The 20,137-nt window shown below is 40.9% G+C and overlaps 1 protein-coding gene across 6 annotated transcripts in view; it reads right to left on the reverse strand.

The window, feature by feature from the left end:
• Window positions 1-597: 597 nt before the first annotated feature.
• IPCEF1 (interaction protein for cytohesin exchange factors 1) overlaps window positions 598-20,137 on the reverse strand; it is a 102,618-nt gene continuing 83,078 nt past the window's right edge. For 5 of the 6 annotated variants that reach the window (XM_075924477.2, XM_075924475.2, XM_075924476.2 and 2 more), the window contains 2 exons: window positions 13,652-13,842; window positions 599-9,726 (listed from right to left, as the gene is read on the reverse strand). In XM_075924477.2, the coding sequence (XP_075780592.1) occupies window positions 9,562-9,726; window positions 13,652-13,842 (356 nt within the window). In that variant the 3' untranslated portion in view covers window positions 599-9,561. Of the gene's footprint in view, window positions 9,727-13,651; window positions 13,843-20,137 lie in introns of all 6 variants that reach the window. The other variant, XM_025180647.3, reaches the window with a different exon arrangement.

Here is a 20,137-nt window from a genome sequence, read left to right on the forward strand (position 1 = left end):
TTACCATAATTAGGTAAGTTTCCGTGCCCAAGTTCAAGCACCTATAGATCTGACAATGATTTTTGTGTCTATGCCATGACTTTGCATGGTGCAGTAAAAACACAGAAGGAAAAAAAATAAAAAGATATAAAAAGGGAAAAAATCATATCCTATGAATAAACTCTTTTCATTATCACTTCCCTTGCAATATCAGTAAAAACCAGCAGGCTGTGCTTGTGTACAAGTTTTCTTAATTAAAAAACACTATTTGATAAAGCAAAATGCAGGACTATGTAGCACTTTAAAGACTAACAAGATGGTTTATTAGATGATGAGCTTTCGTGGGCCAGACCCACTTCCTCAGATCAAATAGTGGAAGAAAATAGTCACAACCATATATACCAAAGGATACAATTAAAAAAAATGAACACATATGAAAAGGACAAATCACATTTCAGAACAGAAGGGAGATGCGGGGGGTGGGGGAGGAAGGAAGGTAAGTATCTGTGAGTTAATGATATTAGAGGTGGGGAAAGTTAGATGTCTGTGAGCTAATGGTATTAGAGGTGATATCCTGGTAATAGGTAAGATAGCTTCCCCAATTATCACCTCTAATACCATTAGCTCACAGACATCTAATTTTCCCCACCTCTAATATCATCATCTAATAAACCATCTTGTTAGTCTTTAAAGTGCTACATAGTCCTGCATTTTGCTTCAGCTACACCAGACTAACACAGCTACATTTCTATTACTATTTGATAACACTATCATAAAGCTGCCTTTTCCCAAAGGCAATAAATGGTAGTTTTATCCCAAAATATTACCACCTTCTCTTCCTTTGTTTTATTGAGCTGTAAGAAAGGAATATAAACTGAAGATCTTGTCCAATTACCATAAAATACTGTGATATATATAGAGCAATACACACATACATTGTATGGACAAATAACTGATCATTTCCCATATATTTAAACTTTTTACTTATGGTATGATACATGCACAGATCAAAGAGTTCATTTCATTTCCATTCTTACACAAATAAGATGCTGAGCTGCTGCTCTTTATTCCACCAAGAGATAGCGTAACTTAAAAAGTTGATGAGAAAGAAGGAAATGGCAAAGATGTAAGTTTGCTTAATACCAGTGTGTGACAGGAATCTGGAGGAAGGATATTTCTTGTGCTGCTGCATGTGATGCCTTTCAAAACTGAAGTGAAATTTCCCTTATGCAGTTCCCATTGCCTTTATTATTTTACTAAAAGTTTTACCCAGCATTACTCAGGTCCTTAACTCAATTTTTTTTTTATAAAATGAAAACGTACATACTTCATTTGTGTCATTGCTCTGGGGTGGGGTTGGGGACAAAGGACTCATTATCCAGGCTGCCTCAGAGAGAGAGGACTACCCCAGCCCAGCTTGGACCCAGGTGAAGAGCACCTCTCTATGGCCACTGCAGCTCCAACCAGCACAGCCAGGAAGGGGTGCATGTCCCCCAGCTGGGGCAGGTCCAGGTTCAGGTTCATCTGCCCTCTGTGCTCCCTAGCCAGAGTAAGGAATGCAGCAAACTATGCACTTTCCTCTTGTTCCCTGATGAAAGAGAACAGTCAGCAACATCCCTGTATGAATTGGGGGGCGGGGGGAGTAACTTCAGTTCCCGCCCCCCCCCTTAAAGGTCACCAGTGGGTGAAAGGTTAGGGGCTGGGGCATTCCTGAACAGGGGAGCATGCCCCCAGCCAGTCCCTTTCACATGCCATGTGACTCTGTCTCTTTTCTGTATGGTTTTCTGAGAAGCAATCCCATTCCATGAATACCCCATTTTCCTGGCACAACCAAACCCTTACCTTGCTTTCAGTTGAGAGGAAACTGCATACCAAATGTGGTGGTCCTAGCTCTAACCAGTTAGGGGGAGCTCTTGAACAAACACAAATACACAAACAGACAGACGAACTTTCAAATATAGTAGATTTTAGTGAAAAGAGCTGCCCGTCTGCAATATATATGAAAATGTAAGCACAGCACATGTCTCTCAATGGAGTTCATTTAGCATGAGTTATCCTTCTTTAGGAACAGATAAAAGAGCCAGTTAAGGGAACTGTTTCAACCATGCAGTCCCAAAATCTATGTGCTCTACCAAAATGCAAGGCATTTTTCAAAACACCCATTCCCAGAAGCTTCCAAAATTTGTAGAAAAAAATTAGAAAGAATAATCCCCAAGTAAATTTGTCTGTCTGGGAACAGACTTTTTGTTCTCTTACTACAAAGCAGCCAAGTGTTTTTTTCCAAAACAAATTTGAAAAAGAAAATAGAAAAGTCTGAGTTAATAATTCTGACTTTAATGTTTAACACAGAAGTGTAAATGTAGGAGGCTAGTACCCACGGGTATATGCTAAGGTTAGGTGTTACATGCATACATGCACCAAGAGGCAATAAAAATAGTTCTGAGCATACCTACTGTACTTTAAATTTTAAAATAGTAACTTAATTAGCTAGTAAGCACTGGACAGGTACTCAAAAAATCTGGTTCTGTTCCTGACTCTGCCACTGGTCTACTGGGTGGTTTGGGGTGAGTCATGTCATTGCTCTGTGCCTTAGCTTCTCTGTTGTAAAAAGGGGATAATAATACTGGCTTTCTTGGTACAGTCCTTTCTAATCTGTTATTATTATGCATGTGTATAACTTTACTCATGTGAGTCACTCCACGGACTTCTCATGGGTAAAGTTACTCATCTGTGTTAGTGTTTGCAAGACTTGGTATTACTCATTGCATCACCATCTGAGGTATATAAATGTTTATATCTATATTTACAAAAAGGGGGAAAGTGAAATGGGGAGGGTAATTTGTTAGAGCAGCTATAGTACCCTGTCCAAGGCCCCACAATATCTGGGACAGAGTAAGCAATAGCACTTAGATGGTTCCTAAGTTCTTGGCCAATCTACTAATGCACACCACCAGTCTTGGAGAAAATTGGCAACAAAAAAGGTTCACTTACCTCCTCAAATAGGGTGTAAATGGGATATTACTGGAATGTCAACTTGGTAGTGCCTGTCTGCAAAGGGGGAATTTCACTTTCTTAGTACACCTTTCTGTTTAAAGGCTGGGTCCATGTGAAAAAGAAAGCAAGCTTTCTAAATCAGTAGACTGCAGCACAAAAAACTGAAGATCTTGCTCAGCGTTCAAGGAAATCATGACCGACATTTTTACATGTATATTCTTTCTAAATGTCCCACGTAGCACAGGAAATTTGGAAACTAGAAGAAAACCACTATTTCCTGTTATAAGAGTTTAGTTTCTCTTATAAATGACACATACGGCCATTGCAATTGGTCACTCAAGTCACACACAAAAATTCTTACCATACAATGCAATGAGACTCCACCTGCAAAATAACCTTATATTTTGATAGATGCATTGTATCAAAAAATACGTTGGCACACCAAATATACACACAAATAGGTAGGTATGACACTGATGCGATAAACTGCATTTATCTTTCACATTTGACCGATTTACCCGCACTCTGCCCTTTAACTTCTCCAGTGAGGAATGATTCCAAAATTGTGAGTGGATTTAAAACAGCTTCATTTCCACATGCATACGTACACACTTCTACAATTTGCCACAAAAAAGTTTCCTTTCTCCCCGCATTGGTAGGATTTCCCCCTCCCCTGCAAAAATGACATGTGTCTGAAACACAGAGTCAGTCCTAGAGCAGTGACAAATGTCCAGTCCACTATCTAGTGAAATGGTTACAGTTAGAGAGTGCTGGGATTCAGTTCCATCTCAGTGGATTGCAGCTTTCACTTCTAGTCCTGGCAGCTCATGAGCTCTTATAGGCTGAAATAGAGAGGCATCCTTGATTTTGAAAAAAGCCATTAAAATGGATTTTAGAAATGACTAAAATTGTTACATTTTGCAGTCACTTCAAAGCCTTATGGACAAAGGAATAATAATGAAACCTTCCCCCCCCCCCCCATCTGTCTCACTTATACACATAAATTAAAAAACATGTTTAAATTCTCCTGAATAACATGTGAAATAACACACGTGGGTGGGTAGCATAATAGTTGTTTTAGCACCCATTTAGAACCCCATGCATAATTCACTGGGTACTTTGCATTTTAGAGTAACATTGCCATTCCTAATTCATACTCCTAAATCTTTTATAGGAACACTATTGACTGTCAACACTACTGATTAGAGAACATGCTGCTCAGTGGTCTCTTGTCCTAATATAATTAACAATTACACCCATCATTTGCCTACAGCAATTTATATAGAATTATTCCGCTCCTCTTCTCCTCTCATTCTGAATGAGACATTTCAGTAAATTTACTTTCTTAGACAACAGGTTTTTGCCTGAAATATTAGCTACATTAAAATTATCCTGTGCTGAGAATTCTCTGTTCTATTTTAAGTAACAAAGTGATGTAATCCACTCTCTGTTAGTTGCTTGAAAAGTCAATAGTTTAAAAAATCTATTGCCCAGCTAACAAGGCACTATTCCAATTTTCCAAAATTGTTTCAGGCTACATGACCCTATTGCAATCAATTGTACTGCATTGTTAATCCAAGGACATTGTTTTGTCACTACTTATTACACAAACATACATACACCTACAAATACACACATGCGTATGCATGCATTTGCACTAATCATAAGATGGCATGACCCACTGGGCCAAACTGTGCTCCCATTTACACAATGTAAATCTATTTCAACCAATAGAGTCACTCCAGATTTGCCAGGGTACGAGGGCTCAGTCCTGCAAGCTGCTGATCATTCTGGCACTGGTTCAGAAAAGCACTTGAGCATGTGGGCAATGGAGTTAAAATGAAGCACCTGGGAAAGCAATCAGCCACTTTCAAGACTAAGCCCTAAACTACCACAATTTAGCCATGTATTTATTGAATGTTTAGTCCCAACAACAGGTTTACAGTTGAGATGGACCCAGGAGATTAATCCTCAAGCTGGTCCCTCTAAACATGAGAGTATCACAAATGGGTTGAGTGATTATTTGATCTAATACCAAATATATGGCCAAAGATCCCTCTTGCATCCCTTCATTTCCACATCTAATTGGGCAGTTCTCTTTTGGAGAATTACTTCCAGGAGTCAGACAATTAGATTGTCCCCTCTTCAAGGTTTTGCTGGGAATGATTATAAGACTGAGAGCTTTTAAAGCAGGTTAGATCATAAGCTGGTAAGGACTTGTTACCTACATGTACTTCAAGGACTTATGTCAGTTAGGTGCTGACATGGCTCAGGGCTTGTCTATACATTTATCTAGTTCATGGCAACTATAGGATGTGAATATACAGTGCACTAGCTACCTGTGCACTAACAGCGTGCTACCTGTCATGCTCCAGTAAGCTGCACACAAACTCGCCATGTAAGCAACCCCTCAGTTATCACTGATGTCTATGGAAGTTGAGAGCCCTTTCACAAGATCAGACCCTAATTGTGTATCTCTACATCTCCATTTCTGTTTCAACCAAACCAAATTACAGATGAAAAATATATACACAAATAAATCAGACATGAGATACTAATTAATAGATAAACATCTCTTTCTTCACTGGAGTCTGTATTGCTGGAAAGCCAACAATTTAATTCACACTCTCAGATTTATGATAATCGTTTACATTTACATTATTTGTTTTACTCCTGAACACACATACGATCCACCCCTATGCAGAGGGCTCATTCGAGGTCTATCCATTATTTATGTCCCACTTGTTGCTATTTTGAGGGCTAGCATGGGACTGTGTGGTGGGTGACCTTGTAAATCACCTGATATTGGTATTATCTAGCTGATTTAGTTTCAGGTTCATCACATGCACTTTGGGAGGCAATTTTGTTTGATCTGTCAAGCAATGGCACAATAAAATGTGATGTCATCAGTAGACTTTAAGGTCCCCAGGAGGGATACTTATGAATAGTGAGTTATAAAATCAAAGCATGTATCATGAGCTGGGAGGGGAGGGTGTATTTATTCCACTGCTGAGCGAGCACTGTGACAACTGAGAAAGTGGGGCAAATATATATACACATGTATATTCTGTATTATGTGAAATGTGAAACACATTTCTGTACTGTCTATATATTTTACCAAGGCTTTCGCCAAGTTTCCACACTGAGGGTGAGGAGTTTGGTGTCACTTTCCCAATGGAAATTAACCCTAAACTAGGCAGAACAAGTCCTAAAGGACTCTGGTGGACAGATACATCCTTGAGTGGTATAGAGTTCCTGTAGTGGCTTCCATACCACCTATTCTGGGTGTCAGTATAGAGGGCAGCTAGGGACAAGGTGCACTATTTAGGGCTTCCATAAACCTGGCTGCCCTATGGAACTCAGGGTCCAATGGCAGCTGATGAAGGTACAAGGATCTTAATACTGTGGGCTGATACAGAGTAGCCTCAGAATCAGAAAGCGCAATGGGCACCACACCCAGCACTCCATGCCGACTGATGAAGATCTGTCCTTTCAAATGGTAGTTATATGGGTCATTCTGAAGGCTTTCTGAAAAAAAATTACTTACTGTATCAAATCTTGGCAACTGATTTTTAAGACACAAGGGGAAATATTCCAAATGTGAGTGAAACTATTGGTTTAGCCTAAGCTGTTTGTTGGGTAGTAGGTACACATTGGAAAAATGACAGCTTTGAGCGAAGAATTCTTACCAGGACAATAAATATCACTAACATTCTGGAGTTTTGTTATTCACTGGGAACTGAAAAAAAAAATGTTTGAAGTCTCAAACCATACTAAGGAATTTCATAGTTGAATAAATTGTTTTCTTGATTTATCCTAAGCAGAATTTTCTCTGAGTTCCTGAAGCATTTTATACCTTTGGTTGCATAATATCAGTGGCAAAAAAAAAAACCCTTCAGTACTGTTGTTTAAAACAATAGAATATATCCATATACCTATTCAGACCTAAAACAAACAAACCATCATCATGTTACAGTTAAAGCTGCTAAGTTCAATTCAAGGGAATGAGCTGGATGGGTAAGGCAGTTGTCAGCTCTACTTATGTCACTTAGCTTGTGGTTTCCATAGTTTAGGAGGTTTAATTTAAAAGGTTTTTGTGGTTTTGTTTTTTAACTGATGTGCCCAGTGATTGTTTCAGTCTCTTTCTCTGATTCCAACACTAGTTCTTACCACCCACTTCCAGTCCGGAGCCAGTCCTTGCTTTCTAGCTAATGCTCTCCATAGTGCAATACAAATCTAGACTCACTGAGGCAGTGCTGGTGGCATCCCTGATCCACCCTTGCTCCCGAGTCACAACACCCAACAAGCACTTGTTTTTGCTGCCTGTGTCTTGCCATGCCTCAATCTATGTCTCCCTCCACTAATATCTGCAGAAGGGAAAACCTATTTCTCTACCTATGCAGGGCTTCTTACAATCAAACTTGAATGAATTTGCCAGCTGCCAAAATTGCCCTGCCTCAGTGCTCAGAGCCTCCCCTCTTCCTGACTTCCCCCTGCATTCAGTTACCACATTCAAGCCTTCTCTAATGAGCCAATATCATGTTGGATGTTCTAGGATATAGCTACGTGTTTAGATCTTAAAATATTAATTGCTTAGTAATGAAATATCTCCAAGCAATTAAAACTAATTGCTAAGCAAGTGGAGGAGAGCTAGCCTACTCCAATGAAGATGATTAATATTTGTTTTCATAATCAAAATTCTAATAACCTACAGTATGCATGCAGGTAGCTCAATATCTGCATACATCTGATTTTTGGTTTTATGGTGTATTCTGCTTTAAAGCTAGATGAGTCCAAAAACTCTAGAGAGCATCTTTACACACTGGCTTATTGGAGTGCTCCTCCTTCCCCACAGAGTATTTGAGTATATATCTTTAAATGTTAGTTTCTCTGATGGGCATCCATTTAAAAAGGAAGATCAGTTCTTAAAACTCAATGACTTTACAAAGTTCTATATGTTCAAATGTGTAAATAAAACTATACTGCACATGGCCTAGTTGAGAGTTCAAAAGCATATCCTGTGCTGAGAAACCTAAGGCTGAAAATGTTAACACACTGCAGCAAAAAAAAAAAAAAAAAAAAAAATTACTTTTTTATTAAGTAGTCTGTTAATCAAAATTATACCACCTGGGGTTATGAAACTATATCACCTGAGGTAATGAAATTTTACAGAAAAATATTTTCTTACCCTAGAATATGCAGTGAAATTTTCAACCAAATCTCATAACGAGAACAAAAAGGTAGAAGTGAGGTGGTCAAAATAAAGCTTACAATGCAACACTTGATGTGTCTGTAACTTTGGAATTTATGAATATGAATTTATATTAATCATATTTGAGTGTGAAAACTGAGCAGGCATTTCTCTTGAAATCAACAGATAAACAATCTCATCTATAACATGTGATCCTTTCTACAGTAGGAAATGCACAGTACATAAATATATAAATAAAATTATATACAGTACTTGGTCAGGCATTTATGTAAGCCATAATGTGACATATATATTTACAAAAATATAAACAACTATGTTTTATATTTTTGGATCTGCCCAGCTCAGTCACTACCTGCTGAATGTCATCAGACAAGTCACTGCTTTTCTGTGCCTCTGTTTCTCCATCTGTACAATGGGGATAATGATACTGATCTTCTTTATAAAGAATACTGTGCTCTGTTTCTTAAAAGCACTGCATAAGGGCTATTGTTATGTCTAAAAATTCAGGACACTCTTATTCTTCACACATTCATTACTGTCAAAAATATAAGCAGAAAACTGTCCTTTACTGAATCCTATACTCCATAAGAAAAGTTGAAACTTGATGAGATAGAGTTTCCAAATTGCAGAACAAATTTATTTGTCACCGACACACATTAACGGACCCTCTCTAGATGATGTAGGAAAACAGCATCTTGATCTTGTCCATACACAATGAGGAAATCTTTATGCTGTCCATTGACTGAGTGCCTTGAACATTATTTAAAGTTCAGATTTTTGTATAATAATTATCTTAGTTGTCACCATTTAAAATGGTAATGCAGTCAAAACAAGGATAAGTAGAGATAAAAGTTCTTATCTGTAGTTATCGTGCAGAAACAAGTGGTAGGAGAGAGGATTGTATCCTGTTAGGAGTTTCATAGCTTTTAAAAAAAATCCTTCAATCAAGAGCTTACATGAACAAAATGACCCCAAAGGTCTAGTATCTACAATATGTACATTCCTCGGAGACTTTCAGGTCTTTATGTATTCACTTTATCTCTTATGAAAGATCACCCATTCTTGAATGCAAATCCATTTCCTCTTTGCTTCATATACTGTTTGCCTCAGATGTGTGCCCAGAAAGGGCATCTTTTGTAGTTTTGGGGTTCCATTTTATTGGCATGAAATGAGTTTGGAGAGAGGAAAAATGTTTGGGAGAATGGGTTGTTTTCCTTTTAAAAGGGATGACATATGCACTTGCAAAAACCACACCTTAAACTTTAGTAGCTTAAAGCATCACTAGGCAAAGAGGGTTAGAGAGGAATCCTGTAACATACTGCAGGTTCCACTGTCCTCAGTTAACATTTTCAGTTAAAGAATGGTGGTGAGTTCTTCTATGGCTCCTTGCTACTCCCTTCAGACCCAGCCAGGGCATCCTGCTGCTGATAGACATCTTGCACCAATATGGAGTTTGTGTTCTTCCATTCTCTATACTTCCTTGCTGTCAACTCAGGATCCTCCAGCAATTGGTTAATCATGGCCAGGTCATGCTCTTTACTCTAGTAAAAAAATCAAGAGGGTTAATAACGATAAATATCATATCATATCATATTATATATTCTATTACATACATTATTATTATATATATATATATATATATATATATATATATATATATATATATATATATATATATATTCCATACCAACTTCATACCAAATTTTCCTTAATAAAACGTGTATGAACATTACAGGCCCATCCCCTTATACAGCTGGCAAATTGCCCATCTTGGCAACGTGATTCCCTTTTTGAGTAGGAGAATTTTAAAACAGCCCATGACAAAAGTTTTTTTCAACAGAACTTAGGGTTCTATTTACATCTGGGTATTTAAACTAGCCAAGCTATTTCACGGGATTTTTTCACAAAAGCTCATAAGAAGAGTCATGAAGAACTAGTCCCTTTTCACATCATTTTGCAAAAATTTTGATCTTCAAGAACACTCCTTGCCCACCTTGTAGATACCCTTAAGGTCCTAGATTCATTAAATTTAGGTGTAATCCAAGCTCATATAAAGTGGCTCTCTGTTCCAGTCTAGTGCCACTAGACCATACAGAGATGTTTACTACCTTTAAGTTAATGAACACTGTTCCTTTAGCTCACTAAGTAGAGGCTCACATTTTTAGTCCCAGAGATCTGAGTTTCATTCCACACAGGAGATGTGACCAGACATATGGGTACATGGAGAATAAAACCCTCAACCTTTATTCTCTATTGCAGAGTTTCATTTGGTCTACAGTATCTTCTTATCCTTTTAGCGTGTCCCGGGCATACAGGGCTCCTCCAAGTGGTGATACTGGATTTCAGCTATGGACACATATATTACAACAAAATGTTTCTAATCTGAACTGAAAAGGTTCTCCACTGATCATCATCTAACTATGCCAGCTCTGAGCAGGAACCTCTGCTGAGACAAATTAGCTGCAAAAGTGGCCATTTCTCTCTGGCACATGTTCAGAGAAGGCCTCTGCTGTTAAACAGCCCCATGAGAAGAAGTTCTAGTGCTATCAGAAGGAAGAAAAAACAGCCATTATGGAGAGAAAAAATAGTAAGAACGGGATATGTCATCTGTCCACATGGCTTGTCTCCCTCCAGGAGAGGAGCTGTTCTCCTTATGAGCTGCTCACCAGTCCCCAGCAGCTGCCCTGCAGCCTCAATATGCTGGGCTCTCAACATACGGTTTACTCTAATGTATGCATTTGTTCTGAATGTTGGGATACCAATATCATGGATTTCAAGGCTCAAATTCAGAAAATGCCCATATGAATTTTTACAAAGTCTAATTACATTAGCACATTTCTCAAATGCAATGTGCCAGTCACTTGCCTCTACAATCCTGTAATACAGCTGTTTAAAGCTAGTCTGTTTCCACAGAACAAGCTTTATTTGTCGCTCGTGTACAGAAAGTGATGGGATCTCAAAGGGCAGCATCTCAACCCTCCACTATTAATATGTCAAATAATACTTTCTGCTGCTGAACTCAGAAGTAGTTAGCTCTTGCTAACATGTCCTGCTCTGACAGCATACAGCTAAGCCAAAGACAGGCGGTACAATAGCAACTTCCTTCAAGCCATTCCCCTCCCTCCTCCTTTACTGTCTTGGCTTTGGATGAGCTGTGGGAGAGTTCACATGGTGGTGGTTGCTCTGCCAAAGTCACTCCCTTGCATTTAATCCCACCCCCCCCCCCAGACATTCAGAGCAAGCACGAGAGTGTTTCTGCTGTGGCACATTCCTGAATTCACCAGTCCCCTCCAATGGCCTATGTTAAGCCCCTCTAGTCAGCCCCAGCAAGTGTCATTGCAGAAGGAGTTAAAAGGAAGAGAGAGAAAGTTTCACGGTTAGAGCTAGATGATGAGCTAGAGAGTAAGTGGGGATGCAAAGGCAGCTAAGAAGGCGCAGAGCGTTCTAGACCCCAGAATTAAACACAAAAGTAGTCTCAACAATTTTCCCAGAATGCCTGACCTCTGTGATCTGTAAATCATCTGGAATTGGACATCTGATTATAAAGTCAGATTATTCAACCCCATGTCTAGCTGGCAACTTTGTCAGAGAACAGCAAAAGGCCCAGGAGAGAGAAACAAAGAGAGATGCTGCTAATGTAGAAGAAGGGATTTTTTTTCCAATGGGGAAATTTTCTTTCTTTGTGGAACTTTCTTCCGTATCTCTGGAGAAAAGACTAATTTCCCCCCTTCCCTTAGCATGTGAAACACTCTGCATACAGCTTTCCTCTCTTCCGAGCCACCTGATGTATGTTTTGCTAATGATATACCGCAGCAGCAACACTGATTCATTGCTAGAGACATGGAGCAGCAAGTCCAACATAAGAATCCCACTCAGCCTTGGCATGTTCATAAATCACTCTGCTTTAAGCTAATAAAGATTTAGTCAAAGCACAGCATAGGTGGATCAAATGTGGGACTTCACTAAGTTCTGCATTTCCAATAGATCATGCAGGGTTAATTATGTCATGATTCATATAATATTAAAAAGACAGTAATTACTTTAAAAGCATACTTTTCTTCTGATGCACAGAGTTTGGCATTTTCCTTGCTCTGAGAATGTGCCATTCACACCAGCTAATGTAAACACCATTGCATAAAGAATACTATTTGTCTCCATGTGAAATTCTCTAATGCCATATTTATCTTGTCGGCACTCCAACTTCTCAGTTTGAACAAAGCAAAACTCACCATATTTTCTGCTTTAAGAAAAATATCCAAGAAAATCACCTCCCAAAAAAATAAAAGTCTAAAGTTATAAAGAGGACTAACCACTATCAGGTCCATAATTTACTCATTTATTTACCCAGAGGGATGTGAATCCCCTAGGAAATAAATGAAAACTCTAATAGCACTAAAGATTTTACCCAACTTACCGTTATTCTAATGTGAAGATTTTACACTAACATGGAAGCTACCAGTCCACTTGGCACTAAGCAACTCTGTTCTTTCCTTTATTGGTGATCGGCATTACACTGGAAAAGCCATGTAACATTTTTCCTCCCCTGTAAAATGGAATTACTATTTATCTATCTTACAAGCGGGTAGTTGGATTTACTTCATTAATTATTGTAACAGCTTTGAGGCCCTTAAACAGCAAATGCTATAGAAGAATGAATTATCATCAGCTGAACAGACAATAGTGCTGCCGAGAAATCTCTTTATAAATTTCTCCAGAATAGACATGACTGAAAGCTAAGTAAAAGCATTTGAGGTAACATACTCAGTTCTTAGTTCTAGTGACAAAAAAGCAAGAGGATGGGAAAGACAGTGTTTTAATGTTCATTCAAACCTCAGCATTTACAGTTTAATTGTATATTAATAAGTGATTTCACTTCTCCAGGATCACATATGAGTTTATCCAGCAGAGCTTTGCAGTCTGTTCATCAGGCCCTCCAGAGAATGTTCTGAGAAGCCCTGTCATTCTCTACCCAGGATAAGATTCCAACATGAAAGCAGGATGCCTGTGTTATTAAAGCTATTTTAGTTCCAGGAGGCCCTTAAAATAGATTTGGCACATCCTGTGCATTCTGCAGTAATTACTTAAGGAAAACTTTCTTGGCTAAGGGTCATTTGTTTGTCATTACCGGTATACATCTGTTCTCATTCCTCTGAGGCTGCCCCATTCAGCGCACTCACCAAACACCCACTGAGCGTGTGAATTTTACAACTGATTAAAATATGATCTCTTATAAAATTCCTCGCACCTTCTCCATTTGGGCTGGAAATACAGGAAGAACAGCTCTTTCTGAATTTTTGCTTTTGCTTCCGCTTTCTAACATAGCCACAAAATACAGAGGAGAAAGTGAAACATTATTTCAAAGATTTTACTGAAGAACATTCACTTTGAGATTGGGACAAAGCCTAGGAGTGTTTCTTTTTTAATTCAAACTGTTTTTTCTTTTTAGACTTCAACTTTACCCCTCACCTTTAATGTGCTATTCAGCATTCGGATTTGGTGGAGTTTCTCATTAATGGAGGGATTTTTGCTCCTTTTGACAAAGGACTTTCTGAGCTCTTTTTTGGTTGAAGGTCGACGGTCCCCAATGGGAGACAAACTTGCTTGCTCTAATGACTTGTAAAGTCGTTCCATTTCATCTTCAGAGCATTTTGCCTGTTCTGTAAAGAAAAGAATAATAATAAATAAAGAAGATAAGAATGTGACTATTACAGCAAGTTACAGTGATGTTGGATTCAATTAATAAAAATGATTTCAACAAAATTAAAGTCACCAGATTCTCAAAATAAAAACAGATGGTAATTTTTCAGTAATGTACGTAGGACAAAAAAAAAGTGCTGGTATTGATACTTCCATATCTATTTCCTGAAGCAAACGGCTATTTTGTGTCCTGAATGTCTTTATTATGAAACTCTGAACAAGTGTTAACAACATTCACTTTGAGCATAAAGAAGCTTTGATAAGATCTACTCTCATTCAGCTTTTCTCTTCACTCCTGTTCATCACCTTGAACACTTATTCCCCTGGTCTCTCTCTAGAAAACACAGAGCAAATTCTGCTTGGTACAGCAGTATATCTTGAACTAACATTTTGTAAGTCTCAGAGAGGTAGCTGTGTTAGTCTGTAACTTAAAAAAAAGAGTGGTCCTGTAGCACCATAGGGTGTGTCTAGACTACATGCCTCCGTCGATGGAGGCATGCAGATTAGACAGATAAGCAAAGGGAAATGAAGCCGCAATTTAAATAATCGTGGCTTCATTTAAATTTACATGGCTGCCGCGCTGAGCCGACAAATAGCTGATCAGCTGTTTGTCGGCTCAGCACGCTAGTCTGGACACTCCACACCGACCTTAAAGCCTTTTATCGACATTCCCCTTATGCCTCGTAGGATGAGGTTTACAGGGGATGTCGATAAAAGGCTTACATGTCGGCAGGGGAACATCCAGACTAGCGTGCCCAGCCGACAAACAGCTGATCAGCTGTTTGTCGGCTCAGCTCGGCAGCCATGTAAATTTAAATGAAGCCGCGATTATTTAAATCGCAGCTTCATTTCCCTTTGCCAAAAAAACAAATCTACATGGCTCCGTCGATGGAGCCATGTAGTTTAGACGTAGCCTTAGAGACTAGCAACAAATTTTTTACAGTATCATGAGCTTTCATGGGCATCACCCATTTCATCAGATGAATAGAGCAAGAGGCACAGAAAGGTATAGAAATCCTAAAATTTAATTTTTAAACACACAACAAAAACATTTTGATTGAGGGAATAAAAAATGGGACATTTTAGGAGTGACAAAATAAGCTTCTGAGATGCTGGGACAATGTATGAACAACTAGGACATATGGCCAAATTACATAAAGTGGCCAAATTTCGTAGACTGACTGTGGACAAGAATTCCTCATGAAAATTTCACAATGAATTCTTGTTTATCTCTGTTTCAGTTAGTCCTTTCACTCTGACAGCTTTCTTGTTGCAACACCATCTCCTCTAGATGGGGACATTTGGGAGAAGGAGAAGGTAGTGAGGAACTAAGCAGAAAGATAGGACAAAAGCAGTCCTGGATAAAAGGTAAATTTTTAAAGACACTATTTAATATGAAGGCATGACAAATAATCCATGCCAGGACTTAGAGGAGTTTGGGTTAGTAACATAGCATTTTCACTATGGGAATCTTAACTGCAGGCTCATTTTGCCACTGTTCTGATAAAGTCAAAGATTTTTGATCAAATTCAAACTACAAGCTACACACTTTAGCCCACAAAATCTCGCAAGAAAAAAGGCTGAATTTATTGTTTCCTTCAGTAATACCGAGTCCTTTAGCTGGCAGCAGGATAACATTAAAAAAAATGGGCAACTAAATGTTATTGATCAGAATAGAAGTGAAGTTATTCCTTTTCTTACATCCTACCAAATTATCTTCCATACAAGAAAATCTTTTCTTGTCTGAAGGAACAGGTTGCACCTATCTTCTCTCTGCACATCACCCCCCCCCACACACACACACATTCATACAAAATTTTCATGCTATGATTGACCTGCCCTCTCCAAGGAAAGGATTAATGAGTTCTGCCAGTAATACTATGTTGTACAGGCTCTTGAGTGCCATTAGAGAGCAGCACCATGGGAGATCAAAGTGTAGGGTAGGATCCACGATTTGATCCTAAGCTTATCTTTGTATGGTTTCCCTGTAGCGCTCATGACCATGATTATCTAAAAGTCTCACCCTGTATCCACTGAAGTGAATGGGAATCTTTCCATTGATTTCCATGGGCAGTGGATCTTGCTCAAAATATTGCAGAGTGACGGTAACAATTATCACGTGAATAAACAATTCAGTAGAAAAAACGATATCCAACTTCATTAGCCTCATGGAGCAGCCCAAAATATGCTAATAAGGGTGGTCTACACTGCTCCATAGGTCAAAATTGCGTAGCTTATTTCGATCTTATTTTGAAATAGCTTATTTTGTAATTTGGCGCAGTCTACACAGCGCCAAATTTCAAAATAACCCGCTATTCCAAAACATCCCCTACTCCTCGTGGAAAGAGGTTTACAGGGACATCAGAATAGCAAGCTTGCTATATTTTAAAATAATGGGCATGCTGTTAAGACGTGGAATAGCTATTTTGGGATACTCCAGTATCCCAAAATAGTGTTGTAGTGTAGATGTAGCTTAAGGGATTAGGGTTCAAAACAGAACTAGATAAATTAACAGAGGACTGAGGACAACTCCATCAATGGCTATTAGCCAGTATGGGTAGGGATGCAACACCATGCTCTGAATAGCCCTAGAATTTGTTTGCCAGAAGGTGATGGGTCACTTGATGATTGCCTCTTCTGTTCATTTGCTCCAGGCCACCTGGCACTGAGCAGTCAGAAGACTGATCTAGAAAGATCTTTGGTCTGACCCAGTATGACAGTTTTTATGTACCTATGTTCTTAAACATGACTTTCTTTTGGAGCTACTCAATGGTCAGCAGTGTACAGGCAGTCCCCGAGTTCCGAACGGGGCCCGTCTCCCTGGTCTCCAGCAGACCAGGGAGAGGAAGCAAAGCAGCGGAGCATGCGGGCAGCGGACAGCCCAGACGCGTCGGGGCTGTCCGCTGCCCGCGTGCTCCACGGCTTTGCTCTGCTTTGCTCCCCGTCTCCCTGGTCTGCAGACCAGGGGGATGGGGAGTAAAGCCGCGGAACACGCGGGCAGCGGACAGCCCCGACGCGTCTGGGCTGTCGTCTGCCCGCATGCTCCACGGCTTTGCTCTGCTTTGCTCCCCGTCCCCCTGGTCCGCAGACCAGGGAGACGGGGAGCAAAGCAGAGCAAAGCCACGGAGCCCGAGGGCAGCAGGACAGCCACGGCGCGTCTGGGCTGTCCCGCTGCCCCCGTGCTCCGCGGCTTTGCTCCGGACGCCAGTGGTACAGCGGCTGGGGCGCTGCCGGTTGGTCCTGTAGCACCGCTCTGGGCGCTACTGGACCAACCCGGCAGCACCCTAGCTGCTCTGCCCCAGGCGTCCTGATTCAGCCACTGCTGGTCAGTTTCAGCAGCGGCTGAATCAGGACGCCTGGGGCAGAGCAGCTTGGGTGCTGCTGGGTTGCTCCAGTAGCGCCGAGGAGCGGCGCTACTGGAGCAACCCAGCAGCACCCAAGTTGCTCTGCCCCAGGCATCCCCAAGTCAGCCGCTGCTGAAACTGACCAGCGCTGACTACAGGAAACCCGAGGCAGAGTTGCTCTGCCCAGGGCTTCCTGGAATCAGCCGCTGATCAGTTTCAGCAGCAGCTGACTTGGGGACGCCTGGTGTTCTTAAGTTGAATCTGTAAGTAAGTCGGAACTGGCGTCCAGATTCAGCTGCTGTTGAAACTGATCAGTTTCAGCAGCGGCTGAATCTGGATGTCAGTTCCGACTTACATACAGATTCAACTTAAGAACAAACCTACAGTCCCTATCTTGTACGTAACCCGGGGACTGCCTGTACCACAGAGGCCTCTGAGGAGCCGATTCATGCTATCCATGAGCAGACCGCTTCTGATTTCTGCTTGTTGACATCTAACTGGGCAATATTACTATTCTTAACAATAATAATCACAGTATTTTATATGGCAGCAAAAAGCATTAATTCCTAGGCCAAGCAGCCAATTTTCAAACTCTTTTTGATCAATTCTCTTTTTCAATCCCTCCACAAAACATTCCAATTGGAAAGATTCTCAACTTCCTACTAAAACACTCACATGGTCAAAGGCCAAAACTAGTTATTTATCTGAGTTTGTACATGACAGTGAGCTGATGAAGAGCCACATTTAATTAAATTACTTCATGAATTTGGAGAGGTTAAGGCTGGCAGGGACTGTCAGATCATCTACTCTAACCTCCTATATTTCACAGGCCATTAAATGCCACTCATTTACCACTCCATTGAGCCCAATAACTTGTTTCTTATTCTCTGTCTAATTTCTCAATGTAAACCTTCTGCTACAAGAACGAAGGGTTTTCTTATGGCCAGGGGATCTGACAGCCATGCTGGACCCCTGTGCAAGGGGAGGAGCTCCACACTCCTGGAAGGGGCAGGACATTGGGCAGAAAGGGTGGGGCCAAGTCAGAAAGCATGTCACACTGCCACCCCTTCCCACCCCCGCAGCCCTCAGGACCATCCAGAGGGCAGCGCACCTCCCCTCCCCTCCAACCACCACCACCACCACCACCCACACACCTCCAATGATTCAAAGTGCCCAGGACTCCAGGCCCTTTTGAATCACTGGGCTCAAGAGTAATTGTCCCCTTTCCTGCCTCCTCCTTCCCCCTTGGCAGGGTGCCAACATTTCTGTACGGCACCTCCCAAGGGACTAGCACTTTGAAGGACAGATCAGAATTTTTAATTCCACTTCCAAAATCATCAAAATATGTTGGTGTTCATATTCACGGAAGAGAAAAGAGATCAGAGGGGGAGCTGGAGAAAGAGATAATTCTGCACCTCCTACTCATGGTTCCCTTTCTCTTTCGCTCATCTCATCTCCTTTCTCAGTTATGACTGTGGAATGCCACTGTGTGCTTTCAGTGGTGATAGAAGACATGGAACCTGTGGTTAAGAGGAAACTAGGGAGACTAAAATCTTGTTGTTCATTTTTTAACAAGCTCTGTTTCAAGATTTTGATGATGTCCCTGGGAAGTTAATTACAGCTTTCTCAAGAGCACAAACAAAAGAAGCTGGGAAATAATTGACTTAAGAGAGCCAAGGTTAAACAAACTGGTCCTAATGAATGCAGAGCTGCAAAACTCAACCTCATAAAAGGAAGAAATTGAAGAAACAGGAAAGATGTGTCATTGCAAACGTTAAATGCCAGGCCATTTACCCTACTTGTACTTTGGGTTCAGAACTGAGCCAATGTTTAAAGAACTGAAACCTGACTGGAGTCACTCAATTAAAAGCAAATTTGCAAGGTTCTGAAAAAATGTAAAGGTAAATGTTTAATTTAAAACTTTGATCCTTTCCTACATCTATCAGAGTTATCAGAATGTAAGGGGACTGTTAGCCCCTTACTTAAACTCTGTGGGAGTTTTTTGGCTTGCCAGCTCCCAGTATCAAAAGGGGAAGGGTCCATGAGACTGACAGACCCAAGAGACAATGGAAAGCAGCCAACACTCCAGCTCAGCCTGATTGACAATTTGGACAGGCCAGTGAGAAAAGCAAGACGCCAGGACCCGTCCTCCCTGTGAGCTGGGATTGTTCAGGGTCTCTCTGAGCAAGGAGAGAGCTAAGAGACTGCTAAGAGGAGTGCAAGCTGTGCTGAGGGGCAGTTTTTGCAGCAGCAGAGCCAGACACACACAGCTCAAGGAGCAGCAGACTGGCAGTGCTCAGAGAGCCAAAAAGAACAGAGAAGCAACACAAGGAGCTAGAGACTGGCCAAGCAGCACAGCCTGCAGCTGAATGTGGTGAGCAGCTGGGAACTGCAAAGTGTGGGGAGAGGCTCTGGACTGGGAGAGGGGTCTGGCCACTTAGAGCTTGAGGCTGTGTGGTCACTGCCAGAGCAAGCCTGTCCAGCCTGCAGCACATCCAGGGCCTCTAAGGAAGAGACTGTGAACTGTCCTTACACTCTGCAGGCTGCTGTTTTGATGTCCCTGTGCTACAGAGCAGGGCTGTGTGTTCTCATTTAACCATTCTCATTTTTTCTTATTCTTTTCTCTTTAATCAGTTGATGTTTAATAAATTGTATTTGCTTTGAACCTTATGAAGTGATCACTGGGCCAAGAAGGCCTGCAGTGTAAAGAGAGCACCTCGGAGTGGGGACACCCTAACTCCTGCCCCTAGTGACTACAGGGTCGGGGATTAAGCCCCAGGAAACCTGGGCCCAGCCTTGTTGGGATTTCGAGGGCTCTGCTACTCAAGAGAGTGGAGGGGGAGCCCTCAGGATCAGGAAGTTGTGGGGTAAAGGAAGTGGGAGCGGGGACTCAGATCCTTTCGCTGGTCCA

This window comes from Pelodiscus sinensis, chromosome 3 (genome assembly GCF_052426305.1).
Source record: "Pelodiscus sinensis isolate ZL-2025 chromosome 3, ASM5242630v1, whole genome shotgun sequence".
NCBI classification, from domain to species: Eukaryota; Metazoa; Chordata; order Testudines; family Trionychidae; genus Pelodiscus; species Pelodiscus sinensis.